The sequence below is a fragment of the Misgurnus anguillicaudatus genome, chromosome 10 (genome assembly GCF_027580225.2).
Source record: "Misgurnus anguillicaudatus chromosome 10, ASM2758022v2, whole genome shotgun sequence".
Taxonomy (NCBI): domain Eukaryota; kingdom Metazoa; phylum Chordata; class Actinopteri; order Cypriniformes; family Cobitidae; genus Misgurnus; species Misgurnus anguillicaudatus.
This window is the reverse complement of record NC_073346.2, coordinates 37,664,190-37,688,492: the sequence shown is the minus strand read 5'-3', so window position 1 is coordinate 37,688,492 and position 24,303 is coordinate 37,664,190. Positions and strand designations below refer to the sequence as shown.

Below are 24,303 nucleotides of genomic sequence, written 5' to 3'. Positions count from 1 at the left end.
TTGCTGTAATAAAGCTAGTAGGCTTTAATAGCTTCTGTAGCACGAACACAATCACGTAGTCCGCCGTTATTGTTGTTGCTCCGTGTGACGCTTCTGACACGTGATGTGATGACGTTTTCGCTTCACAGAATATACGGATTGGCTGTACAGACGAAACCGCAAGGGTGTCGGTTTCAGATTTATCCACTTTAGGACCCGGTTTCAAAAAATAGCGGATTCAGTCTCCCAAAACGCCGGATCCGTGGATGAAACGCCAATACGATAAAAAATGTATATGTATACAGTGATACACGTCTCCGTGTGGACAGCCCCTGAGGGACAACCGATAACAGTACAAATGCATATATTAAATCTATAAACTAAAGCGAAACAGTTTCAAACTATGGCTGCAACTAACGATTATTTTCATAATCGATTAATCAGGCGATTATTTTCAAGATTAATTGACTAATCTGATAAAAACATAATTATTACTCAACTACATTTTTTCACTTATTATAGTTAAATTTTAAGTCTTAAATAAAAAAGTTTGTGCAGCTTTTGAATGTCAAAATATAAAAAAAAAACGTAACAAATTGAGTTTTCAGGGATGTACTTTTGCCGTAGATGAATAAACTTATTTTAATATTCAACTTCACTTGATGAGTATTAACATTATTCGTTATTAACAAAATAATTAAGCCATTATGATACGAAAGTGATTATGATACGAAAGTGATACATGCATTGCTACAGTAATAAAAACCTCCTTACTTTAAAACAGATGCAGTTTGTGGTTCAATACTATTTTTATGAAAACCCTACAACAATTAAACAAATACAAACTCTGTGCTTTTGCTTTCGTCATTGTCCTATCAGGGTTGCCAGATCCGCCTAACAATACCAGTCTATGGATTCTCAAAATTAGTCCAAAGCATCCCAATGATTATTTACAGCCCCATACCTATTGAACCAAATTCTTTCCATCTCTAACCCGCAAAAAAACATCAACCTGCAAAAATAGTTCAAAAGTAGCCCAATTCAGAACTCCGCCAAGAGGCAGAGGACCTGGCAACGCTGCGGTCCAGGCAACGCTGCCTTGGTTTTAAACAATCTGGTTGCGCGGTAAAGCCCGATTTATAGTCGTGCGTAAGCTCTACGCCGTAGGTTATCCATAGTCTGTTCGTAGCTCTGCGTAGCCTGACGTGCACCTCGCAAAATTTTTAACAGCGCGTCAGATCTACGCGGACCGCAAACGCTGTTATTGGTCCACCAGAACCCCTCCCGTCGGGTAAAAAACTGCATCATAAGTATTTCTGTTTGCGACGGTGAAAACAAAGATGAGCCAAGTTGAGGAGTGATTTAACTCAAACTGCAACAAAAGTCGCTGTTTATTTACTTCCATCATTGCTAGTCTTCTCAAATCATACACAACAAGTTGCTGTTTCTTCTTCGTTTGTGGGTTAACTTGCCAAGCTTCTTCTTCTTTGTTGGTTGCGCTGCTACTGTGGTTACAGGCGTGGATACTGCCTACCAGCGTTCTGCGCGCGTGTTTGCACGTCGACGCGAACGACGACGCAAAAGTATAAATAAAAACCAACGCAGAACCTACACTGTCGCGGCTACGCTGTAGGACCTACGCACAACTATAACGAGTCCTTAAGAAGAAGAAGCGCCTGATAAACATGCAGTTCGCCCCGTATGAATGAAATCTGCCTGACGTTAATTATAAGGGCACAGTTTGTGCTGTATGAAGCAGACGTGTGACCACGCTGTCCGACGAAAGTGCAGGAGCATGTTACGTCACAGACCAACTAATCGATAATGAAATTTGTTGATGACTAATTTTATTAAGCATAGCCCCGACTTAAACAGGGAAGCTCACATAAGAAGCAGCCATTGGGCAAAATGTGTTTGCGGCAGAATACTGTTGTGTTTGATGGGACTTACTGCTTTTTGAAGTCAACAACAAGAGATAAGATATGTGAAGTGTTTTCTCTTCACTTTAAAATGTGGATAAGCTTTTTGTTATCTTTACTACGCACACTTATGTGGTTAGTTGCATTTTATTATTTGCATTTAGCATTTCACCCCCTGCTGTTTGTTACTCTATCAGGCAGATCTGTGGCCGTTTTAGTGTTGAAATGGACCGGATGAACTCAATGAACTGAAGTTTTTAGGAGGGTCAGTACGTTATGAGATGGAGCTGGACATTTTATTCTCCTGCAAATATTCTCCTTATAAATTAATTCAACTAATCCACTTAGATTCCACCGAATTTTATTACAGATTGAGATGAGTCTGTTTCTGGGAGAATAGAAAATCTTTTCCCAGAAATGAGCCTCGTTACAGTCGAAGTCATTCGTTTTTTTATCATTAATATGCCAAGTAGCTCGGAGGACAGTATATTAAATTTATTGCATATAATGGAAAGATCAAAGTTATAAGGAGAAGGCGTTTTACTTTTATTTTAACGTTTTGTTAGTTAAGGTTCCTCGTACTAGATGTGTTTTTGTTCCTGTACCTTTAAGACGCCTATGTGAATGACCTTTGTGTTATTGCCGTGTACTGGTGTATTTCACACTGTCATTTGTCAAAGTAGGCCAAGGCATTGAATATTGAGTAGATTTATATGTAAATGTGGGCCAGTATTGTGGAAGAGTCTGTTTTTGTGGCTTAGTGTCAATAAACGATCTAGTGTTGTAAATGATTGAGTATGTTTACAGTACACTATTGAATTTTATTCACCTTGTGGTAGAAAATTAGGCAGCACTTTAAGTTTCAGGATGCATGAGGCATGTAATGGACCCTGATAACTTTCACTAGATATTTTTTAGGGCTGTCAGTCGATTAAAATATTTAATCTATATTAATCGTGTGATTGTCGTGAGTTAACTTGTGATTAATCGCAAATTAATCGCACATTTTTATTTGTTCTATATTATTTAAATGTACACTTTTTATGTTTTTAATACTCTAACCAACATGAGCGGGGAGAAATATGGATGCTTTATGCAAATGTATGTTTATTATTAGTGAAAGAGTCAGCAAAGTACATTTTGAGAAAAATCAAGTTAAAGATTATTTAAGATTCAAAAATCAAAATAACTGCATCCATACCTTAAAATCACTGGTAAAACTAATAGATTTTGCACACACACAGTCAAAAACAGTATTCATTTATGTTGAACTTTTTTCTTTTATTGTGTGATTGACATTGAGACACAAACAGTTTTAAGATCCACTGTAATGCAGATCTAATATAATGTTACAGATCAGATTAATTAAATGTTAATCAAACATTCACTTAATACATAACAGATTATATGTGCATGAATTGTTGTCAAAACAGATATTTTTAAAACTGTAAAACTGTCTATGTCTGCATATATCGGGGTCACGCGCCCATTTGCATGCTTCAGATGTGTCAGTTAATGCGAGGAAGATTGTTTTGTCGCTCTAAATAACTCTAAAATCTCAGACGTGCAAGTGGATGGAGGAACTTTATTTTATGGCGTAATAGCAGTTTTGGTAGTACTTTGACTCGCCTGAAAAGTCCGCTCCCCTTCTCCCTCTCATAATGGGAGAGGGAGGGTGTTACTGCGTCGAGTCGAAGTACTCCCAAAAGTGCTATTACGCCATAAAAATATAGTTCCTCTTTTAAATCCGCTTAGAAAAGCGCTACGTTTTATTTTGTACCACCAAACTTGCTCGTATAACTACTCGTCTTAAATAGGAAAAACGTTGATGTGTTTGGTCACTTCTAACTTTATCTCTGATTGGTACCATTGAATGAATGGGGCTAAGCTAAATGCTATCGAAGCGTCGCAGCGCGCTACAGCGCTTATGTGCACGCACACAGAAAAACCTACCCATATTCAAAAGCTGATTACAAAGGAACTACTGAAGGTAGGATGAAACGTTTTTTTTGTTTGAAAGCAGAGGGTCTGTTCTTTCATTTGATATATTATTTGTTTATATATTTAAATAAGAAAATTTTCTGGAACGTATTAAACTTTTGTGAAAATCATGAAAAACGCTGGCGCTGGCTGGCAACTTTTTAAAAAACTGCTGGCGGTGAAAGAGTTAATATTGAAAATGAGTAGACTGTTCCTTTAAGGCATTTTAACATTAGGCTTCACGATAGAGACCTGAAGGTTGCCCTGTGATATCATCAAAAAGAAATTGAAAATACTTTATTTTGTCCATACCGCACATCCCTGTTTTACCCATCAAACATTTTAACTTCAAAGGCACAATTAAAGGTCTGTTGTGCATTACATCTTCTTTAATTAACGTAGGTAACCGAGAATTCAAATTTTTTCGACTGTTTACGCATCTCCGGCAGACGCAGCTGCTCGGTCCCGTCCTCCGAATCAGTTTAATTGATAGACTAAATACTCGGGATGTGAGCAGGTGTTTTGCTCTATAGTTAATGCTTTATGAGTCGGCACAATCTTTGCCGTTTTGAGAAAGTCTTTCATTTGTAATTCAGAGCGTCCCAGGAGTTGGTGTGTTTAATAGGCCCTGCTGGTAAAGTCGTTCAGTACTCCCATCAGTGAAAGATAATGATAATGTATTCAGTGTGTAATTTCCCTCTTCCTGTGTACAAAGATGCCCTTTACTTTCTTGACAAATACCAATAGGTCTATAGCGCAGATGTGTCACTCCAAAAACAGAGTTTAAAGGATGTAGCCATGAACTTAGCCATTAAAGTAAGTGTCTCTTCAGTGGGAGAACGTCATACGTTTCTTTACCACTTTTCAACCAAAAATGTTGGATTTGAAGGAATTAAAATAAGAGGAAAATGGCTGTGTTTGAAATTCTAGTGCCTTTAGACGCCTACTGGCGGTATTTATTATCCTCACACGGTTGTAAATATTTACTTTAGTTTTTAAATTACATTTTTGTTCTTTTATTTGATATTTTATAATATTTATATTTTTATATTTATACTGTGTTTGTTACAAAATCCTGAATCTGTAATTGACACTCTCCACGGAAAGTTTGCGTTGGATTTTACGTGTAAAAACACATACAGATATTGAGTAAAAGTAGTTGTTGTTTATTCGCCCAATGTTTACTATATTGATTGCTTTTTTCCAAAGATTACTAACTGCAGTGCATTCTGGGATTGCCTGCATGCAGTGTTTTTTTACAGTGTTAGCATATCTGAAAAGTGCTTTAAAGTCGCCATGAAACGGAAGTAGCGATTGCCTTATTTTTCCCGTGGTGACGTATATCCGAATGAAACGGCTTTTGAGATGAAATAAGGCAGGGCTGGATTTGAATTTGTCCATCGAGATCTGATTGGATCGTTTGAAGTTGGGTCGTGTTGCTAATTGCTAATCGCTGCGATCCTCTCCCGGACCCCACCCACCTGCCATACTTTTGACCGGAAGTGAAGAGAGATCGTTTTAAGAGGGGGGGAAGAGATTTACATTTTTGATTAAAGATTATGAGCACACACAAATTTAAAAAAAAGTAATGATGCTCTCAGATAAGCCATTTGTTAATAATACCACAATATTAAATATATATATATATAGTTTTTCATTTCAATTTCATTGCGACTTTAACTCTTTCCCCGCCAGCGTTTTAAAAAAAAGTTGCCAGCCAGCGCCAGCATTTTTCATGATTTTCACAAAAGTTTAATGCCTTCCTATATAAACAAACAATATATCAGATGAAAGAACAGACCCTCTGATAAAAAAAAAACAAGTTTCATCCTACCTTCATTAGTTCTCTTGTAATCACCTCTCAAACATGGGTAGGTTTCTTCAAAAACACCCAATTTTGAGCAAAAAGCTGAGATAATTCCAGTTTTGCGAAGGACTTTTGAAAGAGATCAGATGCACAGTGATCTTTAAAACATACACGGAGTTCTTTCTCTTTCACGTGAGGCACTACTTTCGGGTTATATAAGTTGCGGTATTGCGGAAAGACGGAAAATCTCGTCAATGGCGGTGAAAGAGTTAAAATATTGCCTGCATTAACAACAAGTAACTGTGGGTTCACACCAGCTGTGTTTGAGGCGTCAAATTCGTGTCTACCACGTCTAGTTTGCCGCTTAAACATTTTGAGTTTACTTGCTTCATTCGCGTGTGAAATTCTAGTCATTGAGACATTCACGTGGAAATTTCCGTCATGGGAGGTGCTTTTGCGACTCCACTCGCTTCCTGTAATCAAGTCACTACTAGAGCAAGCTCCTGATTGGTTAACGGGGTGCGTGTTTCCGACATAGTTCAACATTTTTCAACTCGCGCGTTTCCCGCGGCAATGCTCAATTCGCGATTAGATGCGCGAATGAGGCGGAAACGCATCTTCACATTGACTTTACTCACGCTTTACGCCTCTACCGCGGATGGTGTGAACGCAGCATTAGTTTAAAAGTTAGTGGGGAAAACATTTAAGGGCAATTTCCCGGACAGGGCTTATCCTAGTCCCAGACTAAAGTGCATATTTGAGCTTCCTTAATTTAAAAAAATCTTACACATATCATGAAAATCTGACTTTTTTGATGCTTAAGTGCTATAATTGAGTCCCCAATGCTTTTATCAATCTAGAAAATGTGAAAGATCAACCCAGTAAGTAGTTTTGGTAAACCATTCTCTGCAAGCATGTGAAAAAATAGGTAATTGAAATTTGTCTCCCCTTCCGATGTCAGTAGGGAATAATACCGTTAATCTTCACTATCCAACCACAGCACTGCCATTTAGTGCAGATAACAGCTAATTTGCATTTTAAAGGACACACCCAAAAACGCCACATTTTTGCTCACACCTACAAAGTGGCAATTTTAACATGTTATAAAAAATGATCTATAAGATATTTTAAACTAGAACTTCACATATGTACTCTGGGGACACCAAAGATTTATTTGACATGTCCCCTTTAACATATATCTGTGCCATTGTTCAAAATGCATATAAGTAATGTTTTTTTGTAAGGTATGTTTGTAAAAAAAATATATGCAATGTAAAATAATTCCTGGATTAATCTTAACCCTGTCTGGAAAATTGCCCATAATGGATTTGGATATATGTTGGCCTTCAAAATTCACCATGTGCTACAGTTAGACGTCTCCGCAGACTGTAAATTAAGATCAGATAGACGCCCTTATTAACTAAAACTGTAATTCTATCATCCTGGGTTTTTAATTGAGAAGCGATTTTGCTTCAAAGTGCAGTCAAACCTTTAAAACGCAAACTTCTCTCGACTTAACTATCTGTCTATCTGTTGCTATAGTAACCATCTGGAAAAGAGCCTTCAGCTGCTAATGGACCGCGTGGACGACATGAGCCAAGACATTGTTAAATTCAATACATACTACCGCAACCTCAGCAAGCAACAACAGCAGAAGCAGCAGGTACATTTGCTTTTCCATGTCTTATCTCTGTCCTGTTATACTTTCTCACCCTCACATTTTTCACTGTCCTGGCTGTTGATCTCTCAAAAATTGGCTTTTTAAAGCGCTCGTATTGCATGCAGCAATGCCATTTTAGCCTGAGTCATCATTTGAAGTGACTGAAATATCCAATTATATGCTTGATAACATAAGCGTGCCTCCAGGTGTGCATGCAACCTCTTAAAGCAAATTCAGAGGCTTTGATATTATTGACTCACATTATCTGATTTTTGTGATCAATGCTTGTTTGAGGTAAATGCAATGGGTGAGACAGTGAAAAGTAAGTGTATGTGTAAGGCAAGGTTAAATGGTAAATTCAACAGCCGGCTGAATTCTTGTTTCCGTGTCTTATCATTTATTAAAAATGAAGATGCTTGTGCTGTAATTTAAGGAAGTATTGCAAAGTAAAGAGCAATTCACGCTATTGTCAATCTTACCATGACAAAATTTTTGTTTTAAATGTTTTTAAGCATACTATTATCTCAGATGTCAATATTTGGTGGCTTAACTCTTTCCCCACCAGTGTTTTTGTTGCCAGTCAGCGCCAGCATTTTTCATGATTTTCACAGAAGTTTAATGCCTTTCAGAAAATGTTCTTCTTTAAATATACAAACATACAATATATCAAATGAAAGAACAGACCCTCTGCTTTCAAACAAAAAAACGTTTCATCCTACCTTCATTGGTTCTCTTTTATCACCTCTCAAATAGGGGTTGGTTTCTAATCATATTTGAGCAAAAAGCTGAGATAATTTAATTTTTTAAGGACTTTTGATAGAGATCAGATTCAAGCATACACGGACATACAGCTGCTTGTCCGAGGTCGATACTTCTGGGTTTTATACGTTGCGGAAGAGGTCACCTGGTGGATAATAGCGGTATTGCAGAAAGGCGGAAATACTCGTCATTGGCAAGGAAATGTTTTCTCTTAATTGACGAGTTAACTCGTCAATGGCGGAGAAAGAGTTAAAGGTGAACACGGGTCCCCTTACATGGAAGTCGCCATTTTGTGTCGCCATGTTTTTACAGTAGCCCTAAACGGACAAACTGCTCTACAGAGACTACTGTAGAGCGACATGACATGTTTGTCTTGTGGCGATAACGTAGCTTCTCTATGCATTTCGAAAGGGAAGGCTGAGCAGTGGACTGATCTGGTGGTTGCAATTCATAATCTCACCTCTAGATGCCACTAAAATCTACACACTGCACCCAAAAATTAAAATAATGTCATTAATGACTCATTGATGACCCAGAAGTCGTTCCAAACTCGTAAGAACTCCGTTCATCTTCGAACACAGTTTAAGATGTTTTATATTTAGTCCGAGAGCTTGTTGACCCTTCATTGAAAATCTACATACAGTATACTGTCCATGTCCAGAAAGGTAATAAAAACATCATCAAAGTAGTCCATGTGACATCAGTGGGTCAGTTAGAATGTGTTGAAGCATTGAAAATACATTTTGGTCCAAAAATAACAAAAAATATAGCTGCAAGCAGTAGAGATGCGCGGTTGGCGGTTACAGCCGCGGACTCCGCGGATAAACCGCGGATCGGGCGGATGACATGACGAAAAATAATATTTTAATTAAATTCGGGCGGGTGGCGGATCGACTGCTTGTTATTAGCTTTGTTCTTCAAAGCATACGACCTTAAAGGTGAGCATTATGTCTATCAAGGTGGCAGGCTCAAAAGTTCGCGAAGAGAACTGAAATGAGACGGTCTAGCCTTCAGAGGACCCATAATTTGGGTCACCTGTTGCACGCGCCCCCAGTAGCGCCCATCGCGCCTGTCAGCAATAAACAGCGGAGACATTTCTGACTTATTAAAATAAATATGTAATCAGAAAAATATGAATTTATTTTAGAAAATATGACACATTGATGTAGATTAAACTATTCAACAACAGTATATCAAATAATCAACCTTAGAAATATACGCAACATAAACCGAATAATATTAACACAAAACATAACTTATAATACTAAAACAGTGACAAGAAAAAGTTTTCTAAATACACTTTTATTTAATAAAGGTTTTAATTGTTTGGGATAGCCTCGGCATGTTAAGGATCCATTCGTTCTATCATTAACAGCGCAGAGAAATGAGGACGCATTTTGACACAGCTCTTATCAACGCCGGCGAAGGAGGTACGTGGCAAACTCAAAAAAATGAGAATTAAAAACAAAGGAAATAAAAGGTCAGAAAAGGGTTGCCTGGAATAAGTTTTACAAAGTGGTAAATCAGGAGGATGACACTAGTGCAGACTATGTAATTTGTGAGTTTAATTTAGGCTATTTATTTATTTTTGTCTCATGTCATGTGCGCCGATCGGAGACTGGTCTTTATGATTTAAAAAGAAAGCATTCAAGTGAACAGTACTAAACGAACTTGAAGCAAAAATAAATTTCAGCAAATGCAAACTTCAATCAAACATAGTAAGAGGTGAAGTATAGCTTTAGCCTACAGAAATTCTTATTGCATTAATTTTTAAATGTGTGCGAGGTCCGTGCACGTCCTTCGCTAGCTAAACGAGCATTAAATATTAATGACGTTGAGTTTATTGTTTTTATTAATTTATATTCACAAAACTTATCAACAAAACATCGATTAAAATTAAGAGACAAATTATCTGAAACGAAATTCATTTTAAAGTAGAAAACAAAACTTAAATTAAACTCGAAAATAATGTCTGACCCATTACAATTCTCCCTTCATATTGGCCTTTACAACGCCCTATATGGCGTTTAAAATTACAGTCTATCTTTCGTAATAAGCTAACTAAAATTAAACAAAACATAAACACATTACAACAATATTCAAACCCAACAATTCTCAAACATAAATATAAAAGAGACATTATGATACATGTTAAAACAATCCGATATAGCATTTATAATAGCTGGTTGGTAGATGTTTACTATTTTTGGCAAAACCTCCGTTGCAAACCTCCTTTTACCTGAATAAAATAATTTTTACCTTGAAAATGATGCGCTGTCACGTTAACATCAGCTGTTTGTTTACATGAGACTCCGTCTACATTTACACTCAGCGCAACGTCTGATTTCTCAAACTAAAACAGGGTCTGCAGCGTTGACGAACGAATCCGTTTATGAGGGTCGAAAACGGTGATGTAGATGAAAGGCGTAAACGTAGCAAAAGTAACGTATTTTAAAGGATAAACGCAGTAATGTAAACATAGCCTGAGTTCACTGCTTATATTCTAGGGCTTTCTAGTCTAGCGGTTGTCATCAGCAGCGGCTGTCATCAGCAGCGCCTTGCATCGCCCAGTCAGCGGATGGCGGGCGGGTGCGGTTTTGAAAACTGGTCAGAAACGTCGGTGCGGATGGATGGCGGACGGATGATGAGTTTTGTGATGCGGTTGCGGATGAAATAAAAGCCCATCCGCGCATCTCTAGCAAGCAGCGATGGCGGGCCCTCGCACGTTATTTTTCCGCTACACGGTGCGTCCGAGAAAACGATGCACGGTGGGCAAGGGCCTCAAGTGGGTAAATATCAGTGGGCTATTTAATGTTGTTACTGACCCATTTGGGGACTGTAGGTAAAAGAAACCCCACATTTTAGACAAACGGGGGGGGGGGGGGTGGCTAGTCAGCCACTAAATAGACACGCCTTTATCTGACCTTTTTGTCAACACTTAACTGCCAACAACTCTGATGTGTGTGCCAAATTTAAAGTTAATCCAAACACGCCAAGAGCCTTAAAAAAGCCTTAAATAAAAGTAAAGTTTCACGCGTTGCCATGGGAACAGCGTTCGAGATGTCAAAAATTCCTTCGCAATTTAGCATCTCCAATGTCTCAGCATCATGTTGACCACTTCTGGTGTCAATCGAATGAATATTCTAGAAGGAGTATTTAAAAGTTCACTGCATGGAACTGAAAGGCTTCAATATGCCTTTAAAATGAAAGTAAAGTTTGACACGTTGCCATGGGAACAGCATTCGAGATATCAAAAATCCCTTCGCAATTTATCATCTACAATGTCTCAGCATCATGTTGACCACTTTTGGTGTCAATCGAATGAATATCCTAGAAGGAGTATTTAAAAGAACATCGGATGGAACTGTCAAAAAAATCAACCTTTGTGACTGACACACTTCCTGGCGCCTGGTGGTGGCGCTATACCCGAGACTCACAATAGGCACATCGATGCGATCGGAATCTTCAGACGAACAAACACCCCGCGTGTCATCACAATAAGACATTTTTTGCCTTAGATATTAGACACTTCCTGTTTCTCTGATTTCGCCATGACTTTGTCGCTTCGCCATGGCAGAACCGTTCGAGATATCAAAAATCCCTTCGCAATTTAGCAAGTACAATGTCTCGACATCATGATCACCACGTTTGGTGTCAATCCCATGAATCCCCTAGAAGGAGTATTCAAAAGTTCACCGCATGCATTTTTTAAACAATCCGAAATAGCCGACTTCCTGTTGGGCGGAGCTTAAATTTTAGAGGGCGAAAGTTGTTCGGGTCGATGAGATCTATATGTGTACCAACTCTCGTACATGTGCGTACATTTTTGCCCGATCTGTGCCCCAATGTTTGTTTTTGAATTACAGGGGGCGCTACAGAGCTCCCTTGCCACGCCCGTATTCCAGCCTTTGCATGAGCCTAGTGGCACGTGACTCTGACGTGTGTGCCAAATTTCAAGACTTTTCGAGTATGTTAAGGCTCCCAAATTAGCACAAGTGTTGAAAAAAAAAATAAAAAAAAAATAATAAATTCGAGCAAAAACAATAGGGCTTCGCACCTTTCGGTGCAGGCCATTCTGGCCTGCTCCTCGGTGCTCGGGCCCTAATTAAGACTTTATTCAGCATTGTCTTCTCTTCCGCGTCTGTCGTGGGGCGCGTGCGCGAGACTCAAGTCGCGTGACTGTAGTGACGCGGCTGACGTGTTATCTGGTGCACCCCAGCTGTTTTTTTTTGGGGGGGTTTGTGCGCCCAGGCTTCGTTTACAGTCTGAGGGAGACGCACACTGTAAGTTTGAAGAAAAAAAATTGGCAAACATGTCTGAGGATAACACGTCATCCGCGTCACTGCAGTCACGTGACTTTAGTCTCGCGCATGCGCTTGCGGAAGAGAAGACAATGCTGAATAAAGTCGTTATTTTTGTACCAAAATGTATTTTTGAAGCTTCAACACATTCTAACTGATCCACTGATGTCACATGGACTACTTTGATGATGTTTTTATTACCTTTTTGGACATGGACATTATACCATACGTAGATTTTCAATGGAGGGTCAACAAGCTCTTGAACGAAATAAAAAACATCTTAAACTGTGTTACGAAGATACATGTTAGATATGTTTCGAACGGAGGTCTTACGAGTTTGGAACGACATGAGGGGGAGTCATTAATTACATTATTTTCATTTTTAGGTGAACTATTCCTTTAAATACTTATGCAAGGTCTCTTTGTAATTTTTATTTTATTTTTTATTTTTCAGTTAGGTAAGCACACTTAGTTTTATCACATCCATAACAGAGAAATGTCACATTCATACTGCTGTTTTTCCTTATAAACGCACACACGAAAATTAAAAATATATGTTTTTTGTTCTTTAAACAGCCACCCCTTTTTTATTCGTTAAATAAAAAATTAGTTTAATTTCCTATAAAGTATGTTATCTAAGTATGTTGTCCTTTTTGTCACATCCGTAACATATTTCCTTTATCGAAAAAAACAAACAAGTATAGGCTTTTATTTTTCTTATGAGAGGTTTATGAAAAAAATAAACAGATGGTTTAGTATATTGGTAATAAAACATTCTCTGATAAATTTTATTTAAATTTTCGACTGAAAGTGTCACATTCATAATGCTGGAATTGCTCTAAAGCAGACTTTGGGATATCTGTCTCAGGCACATTTTATTAATTATAACTTATTATCTCTTAATGAGCTGAAGGAAATCAAAAGGGTGAAAGAAAAAAGACGGTTCACAAGCGTTAATCAGAAAAGGATTGACACTTAGATTACGTGAGTCTGTCAGCATGAGATCTTTTGATATTCAAATCAAATTCATTCAATAATCACCTTGAATATTTTTAATAAAATGCCCGTTTTTCATTTTCATTCCAAATTCTCTCCAGCGTTGACTTGATTTTGTGATATCGTTTATGAAAGATAAACAAGCTAATGTGCCTTCCACCCCTTAATGTTTTTTTTGTGTGTTTTATATTTTATTCATTATATAAATCCCTGTATGATGTGTTATGAAGACGTATTGCATCGTAGGAATGAGCCGTACCATAAACTGCTGCCGTTTCTCCCTGCCTGAGATAAAAGCGGTCAATAGATGTTATTTGGAGTTCAGGCAGGCGTCTAATTTACAATGCTGCCCCCCCCCCTTCACATTCATATTTTCATCCAATTCTCCAAGCCGACAAATGGGTCGAAATGCCCTTGACATTTTTGAGTTTTTCACTTTGCTGGTATTTTGTAAACACGAGGCCTGAAAATAGCAGATCTCAACAGGACAGATTAGCATGAAGCGATGGTGGACGATTCTGAAATCATTTCGTCGGACCTCATTCATGTAAGCCCCGCTTGAAATCGGATATCAGCGTAGCCTATTTTTCAATTCGATCGCTGATAAAATGTTGTCACGTCCTGAATATGATTGAGCAGACCGGATGGTTGCACATTTGTCAAAGTTTTCTCCAGTTCTTGTTCTCTATAAATGTAAATATGAACAGCATAAGTGAATGAAATCCAGACTAAAGAGTAAGAGCATTAAAGTTTGATTTCACATTGATGATAAATTACTTTATTCAGTCAATATTAAAGTTCCTGTTTGGCAGGAAGGTTAAGATGTTGCAACACATTTCTTCGAACGGCACCGTATAGGAAAGCAGGCCCAAGCGGCTTGGTCCCAATCAGTTCACCACCGCGGCTCTTATATCAAGCACGCTGAAATCTGCCGTAATTACTCTTGTCATCGATCATATCCATCCCGTCTCCGCCTCCACACAGCAGCGTGCGCGTCGGGTCCCGGGTGCACCATATAAACCAAATGACCCGAATCAATCACCATTTAATATCAAAGAGAATTGCCGCTGTGTTGGCAGTTTGCATTCCTAAATCATATGCCTAATTTCAACAAAAATGGCCAGAATCCTCAATGGTGAGATAAGTCACCACAACTAAAATACGATGTGAATTTCTCTTTTTCTTTTTTATTGTGAGTATACGGTATATTAAAACTTGATCTACTGCAGCTTGGAAAAAAATAATTGGCCAAGTTTGAAAACTGCAGGAAATGCCAGAAGCTTCGGTGTCTGTTTAAACCGGCTTGAGGGTGAATTAATGACTGTTGTATTGTATTTCTGAGGAGTAGGTGACAGTCTTGCATAAAGAGAAATGTCATTTTATGTCACTTTATTACACGGCTCGTTGCAGTGCTTGATTCTAATTGGCCAGTCACAACATTTGCAGGTTTGTTATCTCGAGTCCTTTGAATTATAAAAAAATGCACATCCACGTTCCGCTTCGTGCCACATTACCACTTTGGGTGTGCATTATTATCGAATAATTCAACAGCCTGTTGTCAATTATTCCTTATATATATGACATTATATTTACGCATAATTAAACCAAATAGTGTGTTCGTGACATTTGAACGTCTTGTCTTATCTTACAATAAACGTGTTTTCCTCGTGGAAGGTCTGCATTCGTTTGAAATGAGCAAATAAAATATTTCAAATCAATATTTAATGCTCTTTAGCAGTTATAAGCAGGGCCAGATGGAATTTGTGGACTTTTTTGCTTTTTCTGCGAAAATGTTTTGGAAAAATCTGCAGAATGTTTTAAATGTGCAATTTGTAAGATATTTGCAGTAAAATCTCCAAAAACCACTAGGCCAGTGTTATATATTTTGTCCAGCTGATTACTATCAATATCTGTAATGTTTTCAACTACTTGTAAATCGTGAGAAAATTTCCATTCAAAACATTGTTACGGGGCAGTGCAGTCTCCTGTCAATGACGTTAATATCCATGTGACCCTTTGTCACGCCTTTACTGACGTAAACCACATGATAACACTGGTCGAGCTCGAAAAAATAAAATGGCGGCCAAGGAAGCGGCTGGAGCACAAATTTAATGAAAATAAACGTATATTTAAGCATTTTAATTGCATTTCTAGCGAGAAATTAGTATTGTAGTTTTCAGATATGTGATTAGTTATCACAAAGGCGCTCTCTGTTTTTATTTCAAACACGCTGCCTTTGAAGTGTGTCGGAAAGCCTTTCTCTAAGCGGCCTTCAGGCCTCCGAGGCCGAAGTCATTTCCTCATGAGGGAGCAAGGCCACAAGTCCTCACAGTCCTCACTGCCTTGAGTTTTCGGACGCAGCCAGTGTTGTGGACAAATGCGGAACTATGCGATAGCGCCTGTCGGGCTACGCGCTTGCTTATGAACTTATGGATATCTCTGTACCGTGTGCCGCTGGTTGTGTCAGCTCCTGTAAGCGTACGAGCCAACCAAACGACCCAAGAAGAGTTTGGAACAAAACGAGGGAGGATCAATTTGGTGTTGCATTATCTGGATGGAGAGAGCTTCACGACAACATTTAACTAGACCGAGATTCTGATCCTGCTTGTGTTTTACGCGATGGGTGAGTTGTTTTGATTCGTAACCCTTCAAAAAACTTATGCTATTATATTGATGACAACATTAGTGTGTAGACTGTAATCAGCGCGTCTTCCCGCGGACGATATGCACATCAAAGGTATTGTACAGCAATATAAATGGTCATTTTAAGACACTTCACAATAAGATTTGTACTGTCATTACATTATGTGAAAAATCATTGTAGATTGTAAGTTAAAAACTTAATTCTGTGCTGTGTTTACCATCGAATTTGGACTAATACTGTAACATCTATGACTAACAATTTCGTTTTGAACATCACATATAAACTTACATAATGAAATAAACGATGTCGTCAAACGCAACATTTATAAGAATTGATTACCTTATCCATCAACGTGATTTCTCGTTCTCGTCTGATTGATGGCCATCAGCGGTTGAGTTAAAGACTACAAATCCCATAATTCCACGCTGCTTCAGAGCGTCAGTAAACAACATCATTGTTTTTGTTTGATCTGGCGCCATCTTGCGGCGCATAATATACAAATTGTATCTTTAAAAGAATTATTAGTTACAAAATTGCATCTAAAATAATTACTTTTTAAAGGCTTACCATGAAAACGAATACACCAAACCAACATGAATCAGATAATGTGCATTTGAAGATAGAATTATATTTTGTATATAAAATTACATATATTATTTTTTATAGTTTTATATATTATAGCAGAATAAAAAAGCTTGTGTTAATACTAGTGCTGGGCATAAATTAATCTAGATTAATCTCATACAAAATAAAAGTAATTTTTTGCATAACATATGAGTTTGTGTCATGTATGTATTTAAAAAACATTTACATGTGTATATTTATTTCTATTTTTATATATTCTATATTATATGTAAATAAAAAAGATATATAAATAAAACATTTCTTAAATGTATGTGTGTGTGTGTGTGTGTGTGTTTAAATATACATAATATTTACACACAGCACAAACCCATATATTATGCAAAAAATTTATTATCTAAATTAATCTATGCCCAGCCCTAGTTAATACGTTCTCATTATGCAATTTGCATGTATCGAGAAAATGTCATCATTTTTACAACACAATGTAAACTTTATATTAAACATATTAAGAGCATTCATCTTGTAAACGGATTTGAAATGATCATGTAGTGATCATGAGTGCTGACTGTCGCGTCACAAAGATTTCCTTAAATTTTATTTCATCTCAAATATCAAATGGTTCGTGCTTTCTATTATTAAAAACGTTCACAGCAAACAGCAAGCTCAGGTTTTATGTATTGTTTTTAATGACTATTCACAAACACACGCGGGATATGTGTGCTCGTCATCAAGTTTTCCATTGAAATCTGTGGACGCGGATTCCGTTTCGACCTGCTTTTGAGGTAAATAGCCGTAATAAGCAGGATAATGTACAGGCAGTTGGTTGTTATCACGAAATAAATAAGTCCCTTCAGTGTGATACAAGACCCTTTGCTTCATGACCGGGATTATTTCTGCGATAACAACCGGCTGTCTATACATTATCCCTTACATAACAGTATATGTGATGCTTATCTGTCATTTTCGTTATCAAAATGGTTTTCCCAGCAAGTGTAAATGCCTATTTTTGGATGATCATATAATTTCTTTGAACTGACTAGGAGTTGTCTCACTTGATTTATTTCTATTTTGGAATAGGGATAGGCATTTTTCAATAATATAATTCTCGTTCATTTAACTCTTTCCCTGCCATTGACAATTTAACTTGTCAATTAAGAGAAAACGTTTTCCTGCCAATGACGAGTTTTTCCGGCAATCCATATTTCCGCTATTATCCATTATCTGATCGCTACTAAAAGTCCTTTTACAAAAATGCAAATTATATTTTTTGAAGAAACCTGCACATATTTGAGAGGTGATAAAAAGAGAACAAAACAAATGAGGGTAGAATGAAAAGAGAACAAATGAAGGTAGGATAAAGCAGAGGATCTGATCTTTCATTTGATATTTTGTATGTTTATATATTTAAAGAAGAACATTTTCTGGAAGGTATTACATTTTGTTAAAATCATAAAAAATGCCGGCGCTGGTTGGCAACTTTAGAAAAAAACGCTGGCAGGGGAAAAGTTTCATTGGTTTATTAAGGCATGATTTTTTTTATGATTTTTTTCCTTTTATCACAATTTCACAAAAAGCTTAAATTAGGAGATATCCACAGCATAAGTTGAAACCGGTGTAAAAAAATCTTTTGACTTTACTAAACACAACATTATTTGGTGTAATGCAATGTGTTTACGTAGTTTAAAGGTGACATAGAATGGTTGAACGGAGTATTTATCCTTGTTCTGTGATGTGACATGTAGACAAAAAATGTTTGTTTGGGTCTGTAATGCCTTAGAAGCTTCCTAAAAACCTCTCTCAGATAGCTCTATTAGGGTGGGGGATTTCAAACAAGTGGTTTTGCACCTATTTGGCTCCCCCTACTGGCTTAACTTGCAATCTCATTACTGATTGGCTGACTTTGCTGCCACTCAAAAAATGTAGCCAATTATTTTAAAGTGGAAGGGCAGTTAGATGCCTGTGATGTCATAAGCATCAGTTTTTCAGATTGGGCTGTTTTCTGGCTGACATTTCTAAAAGAGGAATTTCTATGAGACTGAGATGTTTAGCATGTTTAGCACTTTTTGTATGTTTGTGAATGTGGGTAGACTACCATTATTCAACAAAGACAAGGTAAAAATGGTTTTTCATTCTCTGTCCCCTTTAAGTTTCAAAAAAAAAAAATCCACATTTCGTACAATATTGTTGCTCCTCTATCCCCCACCTTTATGAAGCGTGACGATTTTACGAAGCTTATCATTCTGAAAAGTGCGGCGTGCACTGATTGGCCAGTTATCTGGTGCATTGTGATTGGCCCAAATCTTTTGACGTTGCTAACCAGAACATTATTTGGTGTAATGCAATCTGTTTACGTAGTTTAAGTTTCAGAAAACTTTATTTTTCACATTCAGTACATTATTGTTGCTCCTCTATCCCCCCACCTTTCTGAAACGCGACGATTTTACGAAGCACATCGTTCTGAAAAGTGCGGCGTGCACTGATTGGCCAGTTATCCGGTGCATTGTGATTGGCCAAAATACCTGAAGCAAATTATACGCCTCTTAACCATATTTGAAATATTAGCTCTCAAAGCACAGCATTTCCCAAACACAGTGGCGACAACAATACTACAGCAGGAATAAATGTTACGCCTTCTTTCTTTGTGTATACATTTGGGCGGTTTTGCCCTCACAGTGATGTGGATATATACCGAATGGCGGAAACAATCAGAAATGCATACACATTTTTTGTATATGTATATTTTACAATAAAGTTTGTTCAAATAGTATTTTTTTATTTTTTTTGAATAGTTGTTGCATATCGCATATTCGAATGTTCAACTATCTGTGAACGACCCACTTTGAAACTTGAAGCAAACCAAAATTTAGGATTATTCATAACAAATAATTGAAGAAATGATATCAGTACATAAACACCTTCACGTTACATGTGTTTACATTTACTTACTGTAAAACTAATATAATAAAAGTGCTTTTCTAACCCTGAATTGGATGAAAAGTTAAAAAACCATTGCATGTTATAATTCTTCATACTTTTCAACTTTTTTTACTCCTGTGTAACTGAATGCGATGAACCTGAATTATTCAAATGCATCTGTATTCTTACAGACTGTCTGCTTTGCCCCTTAAATGACACCTGAACTCAGCAGCTATGTGGCTTTTATTTATTCCAGCAGTCTCGTCTAGTGAGTTCGACTCGTCTCCATATCGCCCTTTGGAAACCTTTTGTCTTGTTGATACTGACCAGCGTGTCCTGTTTCCAGAGCTTTAGTTTACTTCGCTCATCTGTTTCTCAATTTTTTCACTTTTTCTAGTATCTCCAGAGACGACAGCAAGAAAATGCTCAGCGTCAGAGTCGTGGAGAGCCTCCGTTACCAGAAGAAGACGTCCTCAAGATGTTCAAACCTCCACCTCCTCCAGCACGCATGGACACGCTCCTCATCTCAGGTACTTTTGGGGTCAAACGGGTGGTGTTCTACCACCCCCCACCCCCCCGGTTAAACCATTTTGATTTTCCTCTGGTGCATTATGTGCAATATAAGACATTTACTGCGGAATTGATCAATTCAGCGATGAATGGAGCACTTGAAATGGGAATGTGCCTGAACCGCAGGCCTTAAATCTTCCCACTGTCCTGTTCCTCAGAAATGAATCTGATGGAATCTGTTCGAGCCGCTGCCTGTTATCTGACAGCCGGCATCTCTTTGGAGCGTGATTCAGTATTGCAGATACATCAATACATCACCTCAAACATCTTTTCTTTTTTACTGTAAATAACCGCCGGCCTATTTTTATTTTACTGTTCTATTTTTATGCTGTTATTTAATCTTCTTTTTAAAACGTATTGCATTTAGTTGTGATGTGTGTATGTGTCTCATTTCAAAGTATACAGATATTTGCAGCCCAGTGTAACTTGGTGACGTAAAACAATATTTAATACTATTAGAGTTGCATATATTGTGTAAATTTGAAATTAAGTTGCATATTATTAATGTATACACAATAGGGCTGCACGATAAATCGATAAATGAGGGATAAACGTGAATGTCATGCGCATCTCATCAGTAAAGCCGGCTTTTATCGTGCAGCCCTACTACACAAATAAATACACTTTAATACATATAGTTTAATAATATATTTAATTTTCACTCTTTTGATATTTTTTTGCAAAATAGCTATTAGGGGTCAATATGGATCAATACATCGATTTTATTTCTAACAATCCGATGCATTAATGGCACACGTAAAAAATCGATTTGGGCTACCTTTATTTTGACACTCTCCACGTCCTCATTCCTTGACGTAACGTCCATCTACGTATTTCCGCCGAAGCGCAAATTTTTTTTTCATCTGCTAGCGTCATGCGATGCAGCAACAAAATGGTTGTAGCAGCGAAAACACAGCGAAAGAGACAGAAGACGAGTGTGTTGATCAGTTGATTTTTTCTTATGAAAAATCTCTCAAAAGAGACCACTGCAACACTTGATGTTGTGTGACAGATCAAATGCTTAAGTTTAACAGCTTTATTTTTTATATTAATTTATTTTTCAATTAAATTAAATTTTTTCTAAAACTTCAGTGATTGTCACTATTGCACATTTTGGCACACAATACTGAAAGACTTGGACTGTTGCCATCATAAACTTGATTATAGGTGACATTTTGCCCCTCATTATTAATTTTTCTTTATTTAAAAAAAGTGTTGTTGTTGTTTTTTGTTTGTTGTTGTAAATGTTCCAGTTTATGAAAGTTTTTTTTTTGGTCTTTTTAAAATTAATTAATTGATAAAATAAAAAATTTAATTGCAAAATATGTCCCAAATTTGAAAATGAAATGCTAAAATAAAAATTTAAACATTACATTAAATTATTTCATTTTCAACGTGATGAGGCATCATTCTGGCCAAATTGAAAAATAAAATTAAATTGATGATTTGACATTTCATTTTCCATATAATCTTGAGGCAAGACTAGATAAAAAGGCAAACTTGAAAAGGAAACTGTAAATACATTTTTAAAAGGCTTTTTATTCATCCCCAAGCAATAATGAGTTAAAAATCAGTTTTAATTTTATGTTCTCTTTTATTTATTTAATGTTTAAATTTGTATTTTAGCATTTCATTTTCAAATTTGGGACCTATTTTGCGATTTAACTTTTTATTTTATCATTTAATTAATTAATTTAAAAAAGACCAAAAATACCTTACATACCAGTTGGGACAGACATTGTGCCATTTTCAGAAAGTTTAATTAAATGTTTATGTTATATATTTTGGTTGCATTTGTAAGTAAAAATGTAACTGCTTAACCAGACACGTAATATAAAAATATCGATAAATTAATCTAATCGGATCGAATCATAATCGCACCGAAGAAGCGGTCGCATCGCTGGCACACAAAATCGATTTTGTATCGAATCGCTAATGAACTGTCCCATTTACACCCCTAATAGCTATACAGTAAAAACAAATTAGTACAGGCAAACACTGTATAAAAAAGACTTATGAAGTATATACACTCTAAAATGTGCTGGGTTAGTTTCAACCCAGTTTTGGGTCAAAAAGGGAAAAACCCAGCCGTTAAGATAAAGGTTTTGTATGTTATCACATAATTGTGTCGTTTGTTTGTGTACACAACCACTCTGTAATGATAAAAATTTGCCCAATCCTTTATTTTAATGCCCCTGTAAAACCTCAACAGTCTCATGAGACAAGCAGTTGGCGTTTTCAGAGCAAACTGACATCACTTTGCGCAAGCTCCGCCCACAACCATCCAAAGTTAGTTATGAACAATTAAGGATGATTGCTTAATTGTGTGCACTTTTTCCTGCACACCAAAAAATTGGCCTTTTCAAAATGCCGTAATAAATGCACTTTATTGTGTATTTGGACCTAAAAATTCACAGACATATTCTAGGGACATCTGAGACTAATAATACATCTTGAAAAATTGCCATATTAGGTGACTTTTAAATTAACCCCAAAAATGTTTAGGTTTGACCCAACAACGGGTTAAAATAAGCCAGCATACAGTAGGTTGAATTCAGTGGTGGCCGTGACTTCTTTTTCGATGGCACACGATGCAAAGCTCGTCAAAACATGTATTTAATCCTTCATGTGTGTGGCTCGTCATGTCAACATATGTGTTCAGCGCGTCATGTGAACCTAAGTGTGTCATGTCAAAATAAGTGCCTGCTGGAGACGCTTCGAAGGGGTTTATAATAAAAGAGACGCTCACATTTGCCAGATACTCGTATAATCTCATGCGTAATAAGAGTTTACTGTTAAGGGAGTGTCTTGCGAGTATTTCGTGAACGTGAACGTCTCTTTTATCATAAACCCCTTCGACGCGTGTGCAGCAGCATTGGCGGCCGGTGACTTCTTTTTTCGAGGGCGCTCGATGTGAAGTTCGTCACAACATGTATGAAGCCTGTCGTGTGTCGTTCTTAATTTCAAAATATGTGTTCTGCGTGTCGAGGGATCCTGTGTGCATCACGAGTCAAAAATGAGTCCCTTCTGCAGACGCGTCTAGGGGGTTTATGATAAAAGAGACGCTCTGGTTTGCCAGATACTTGCATAAGGGATGTCTTGCGTGTATTTTGTGAACATGAGCGTCTATGTTATCATGAATGGTTTTGACGCGTGTGCTGCAGGCATTTCTTTTGACAAAACACGTGATGCACGTGGTTCACATGACGCAACAAACACGAGCAAGACACATGACACTGCGAACACATATTTTGAATTTGCGCACCTGGGAAGAGCAGTCACGAGCCACCACTGTGCAGCAGGCACGTATTTTGGCATGACACATGATGCACATAGGTTCACATGATGCACCAAACACATATTTTGAAATTGCGCCCACCGGAAGAGCAGTCACCGGATGCCACTGGTTAAATTACAGCCCAATTGGTTGGGTTTGTCTCTTTTTGATCCAATGTTAAGTTGAAAATATTCCACCATTTTTTTAAACTGTTAGTATATATGTATATGTATAAATAAAACATATTTAGTTGTTTAATGCTAAAATAATAATTTAAGCGTTTCTTAGCTTTGTCTTCGCCAGACCATTTGGCTGCAACTGCCCGTGTTACATGGGCAGCACTTTTTACGCCCGGGTGCAAATAGTTCCTCCAATTAAACGAACAATGTCACTCGGTCTTGTTATATATAATTTGTTTTCTTTTGCTTTCTCACAAGGACAAATCAACAACTACTGTCAGAACATTAAGGAGTTCACCTCCCAGAACCTTGGCAAACTGTTCATGGCAGAGGCCCTGCAGGGCCACAACAGCTAAAGGGAGCGTGCCAAGAGAGAGAAAGACGGGACGAGAAGAGACACGGAAATGGCCAAACCATCTGCCTTTCATATCTCTGAAGAGCAAAAGTATATTTATCATGAGCTTTGAGGAAAATCTTTTTGCAATATGTACTTGTACGAGGCCAATAAAAACGGACACATCTCTCATTGCAGTCTCCTATGTGAGTTTTCTTGTTTGTTAGCCTGAGTCGCTGCACATCTGCCAGAGTCCCGCTGTTTGATTATGGTGATTTTTTTCCAGGGCCCAGACTCAGAAACGCTCGGCTGAACCAGCAATCATGTTCAAGTTTTTGAATGATGGTGCTTGCAGGGCAGCAACTGTATTTATATTCTCCATCATTCTGTTTAGATC

At 37.4% G+C, this 24,303-nt stretch overlaps 1 protein-coding gene across 1 annotated transcript in view; it reads left to right on the top strand.

The window, feature by feature from the left end:
- The window catches only part of eif3ha (eukaryotic translation initiation factor 3, subunit H, a), a 95,130-nt gene extending 71,032 nt beyond the window's left edge, over window positions 1-24,098 (top strand). The window contains exons 6-8 of the mRNA XM_055211342.2: window positions 7,228-7,348; window positions 19,944-20,076; window positions 23,831-24,098. Of these exons, the coding sequence (XP_055067317.2) occupies window positions 7,228-7,348; window positions 19,944-20,076; window positions 23,831-23,928 (352 nt within the window). The 3' untranslated portion in view covers window positions 23,929-24,098. The remainder of the gene's footprint in view (window positions 1-7,227; window positions 7,349-19,943; window positions 20,077-23,830) is intronic.
- Window positions 24,099-24,303: the final 205 nt, after the last annotated feature.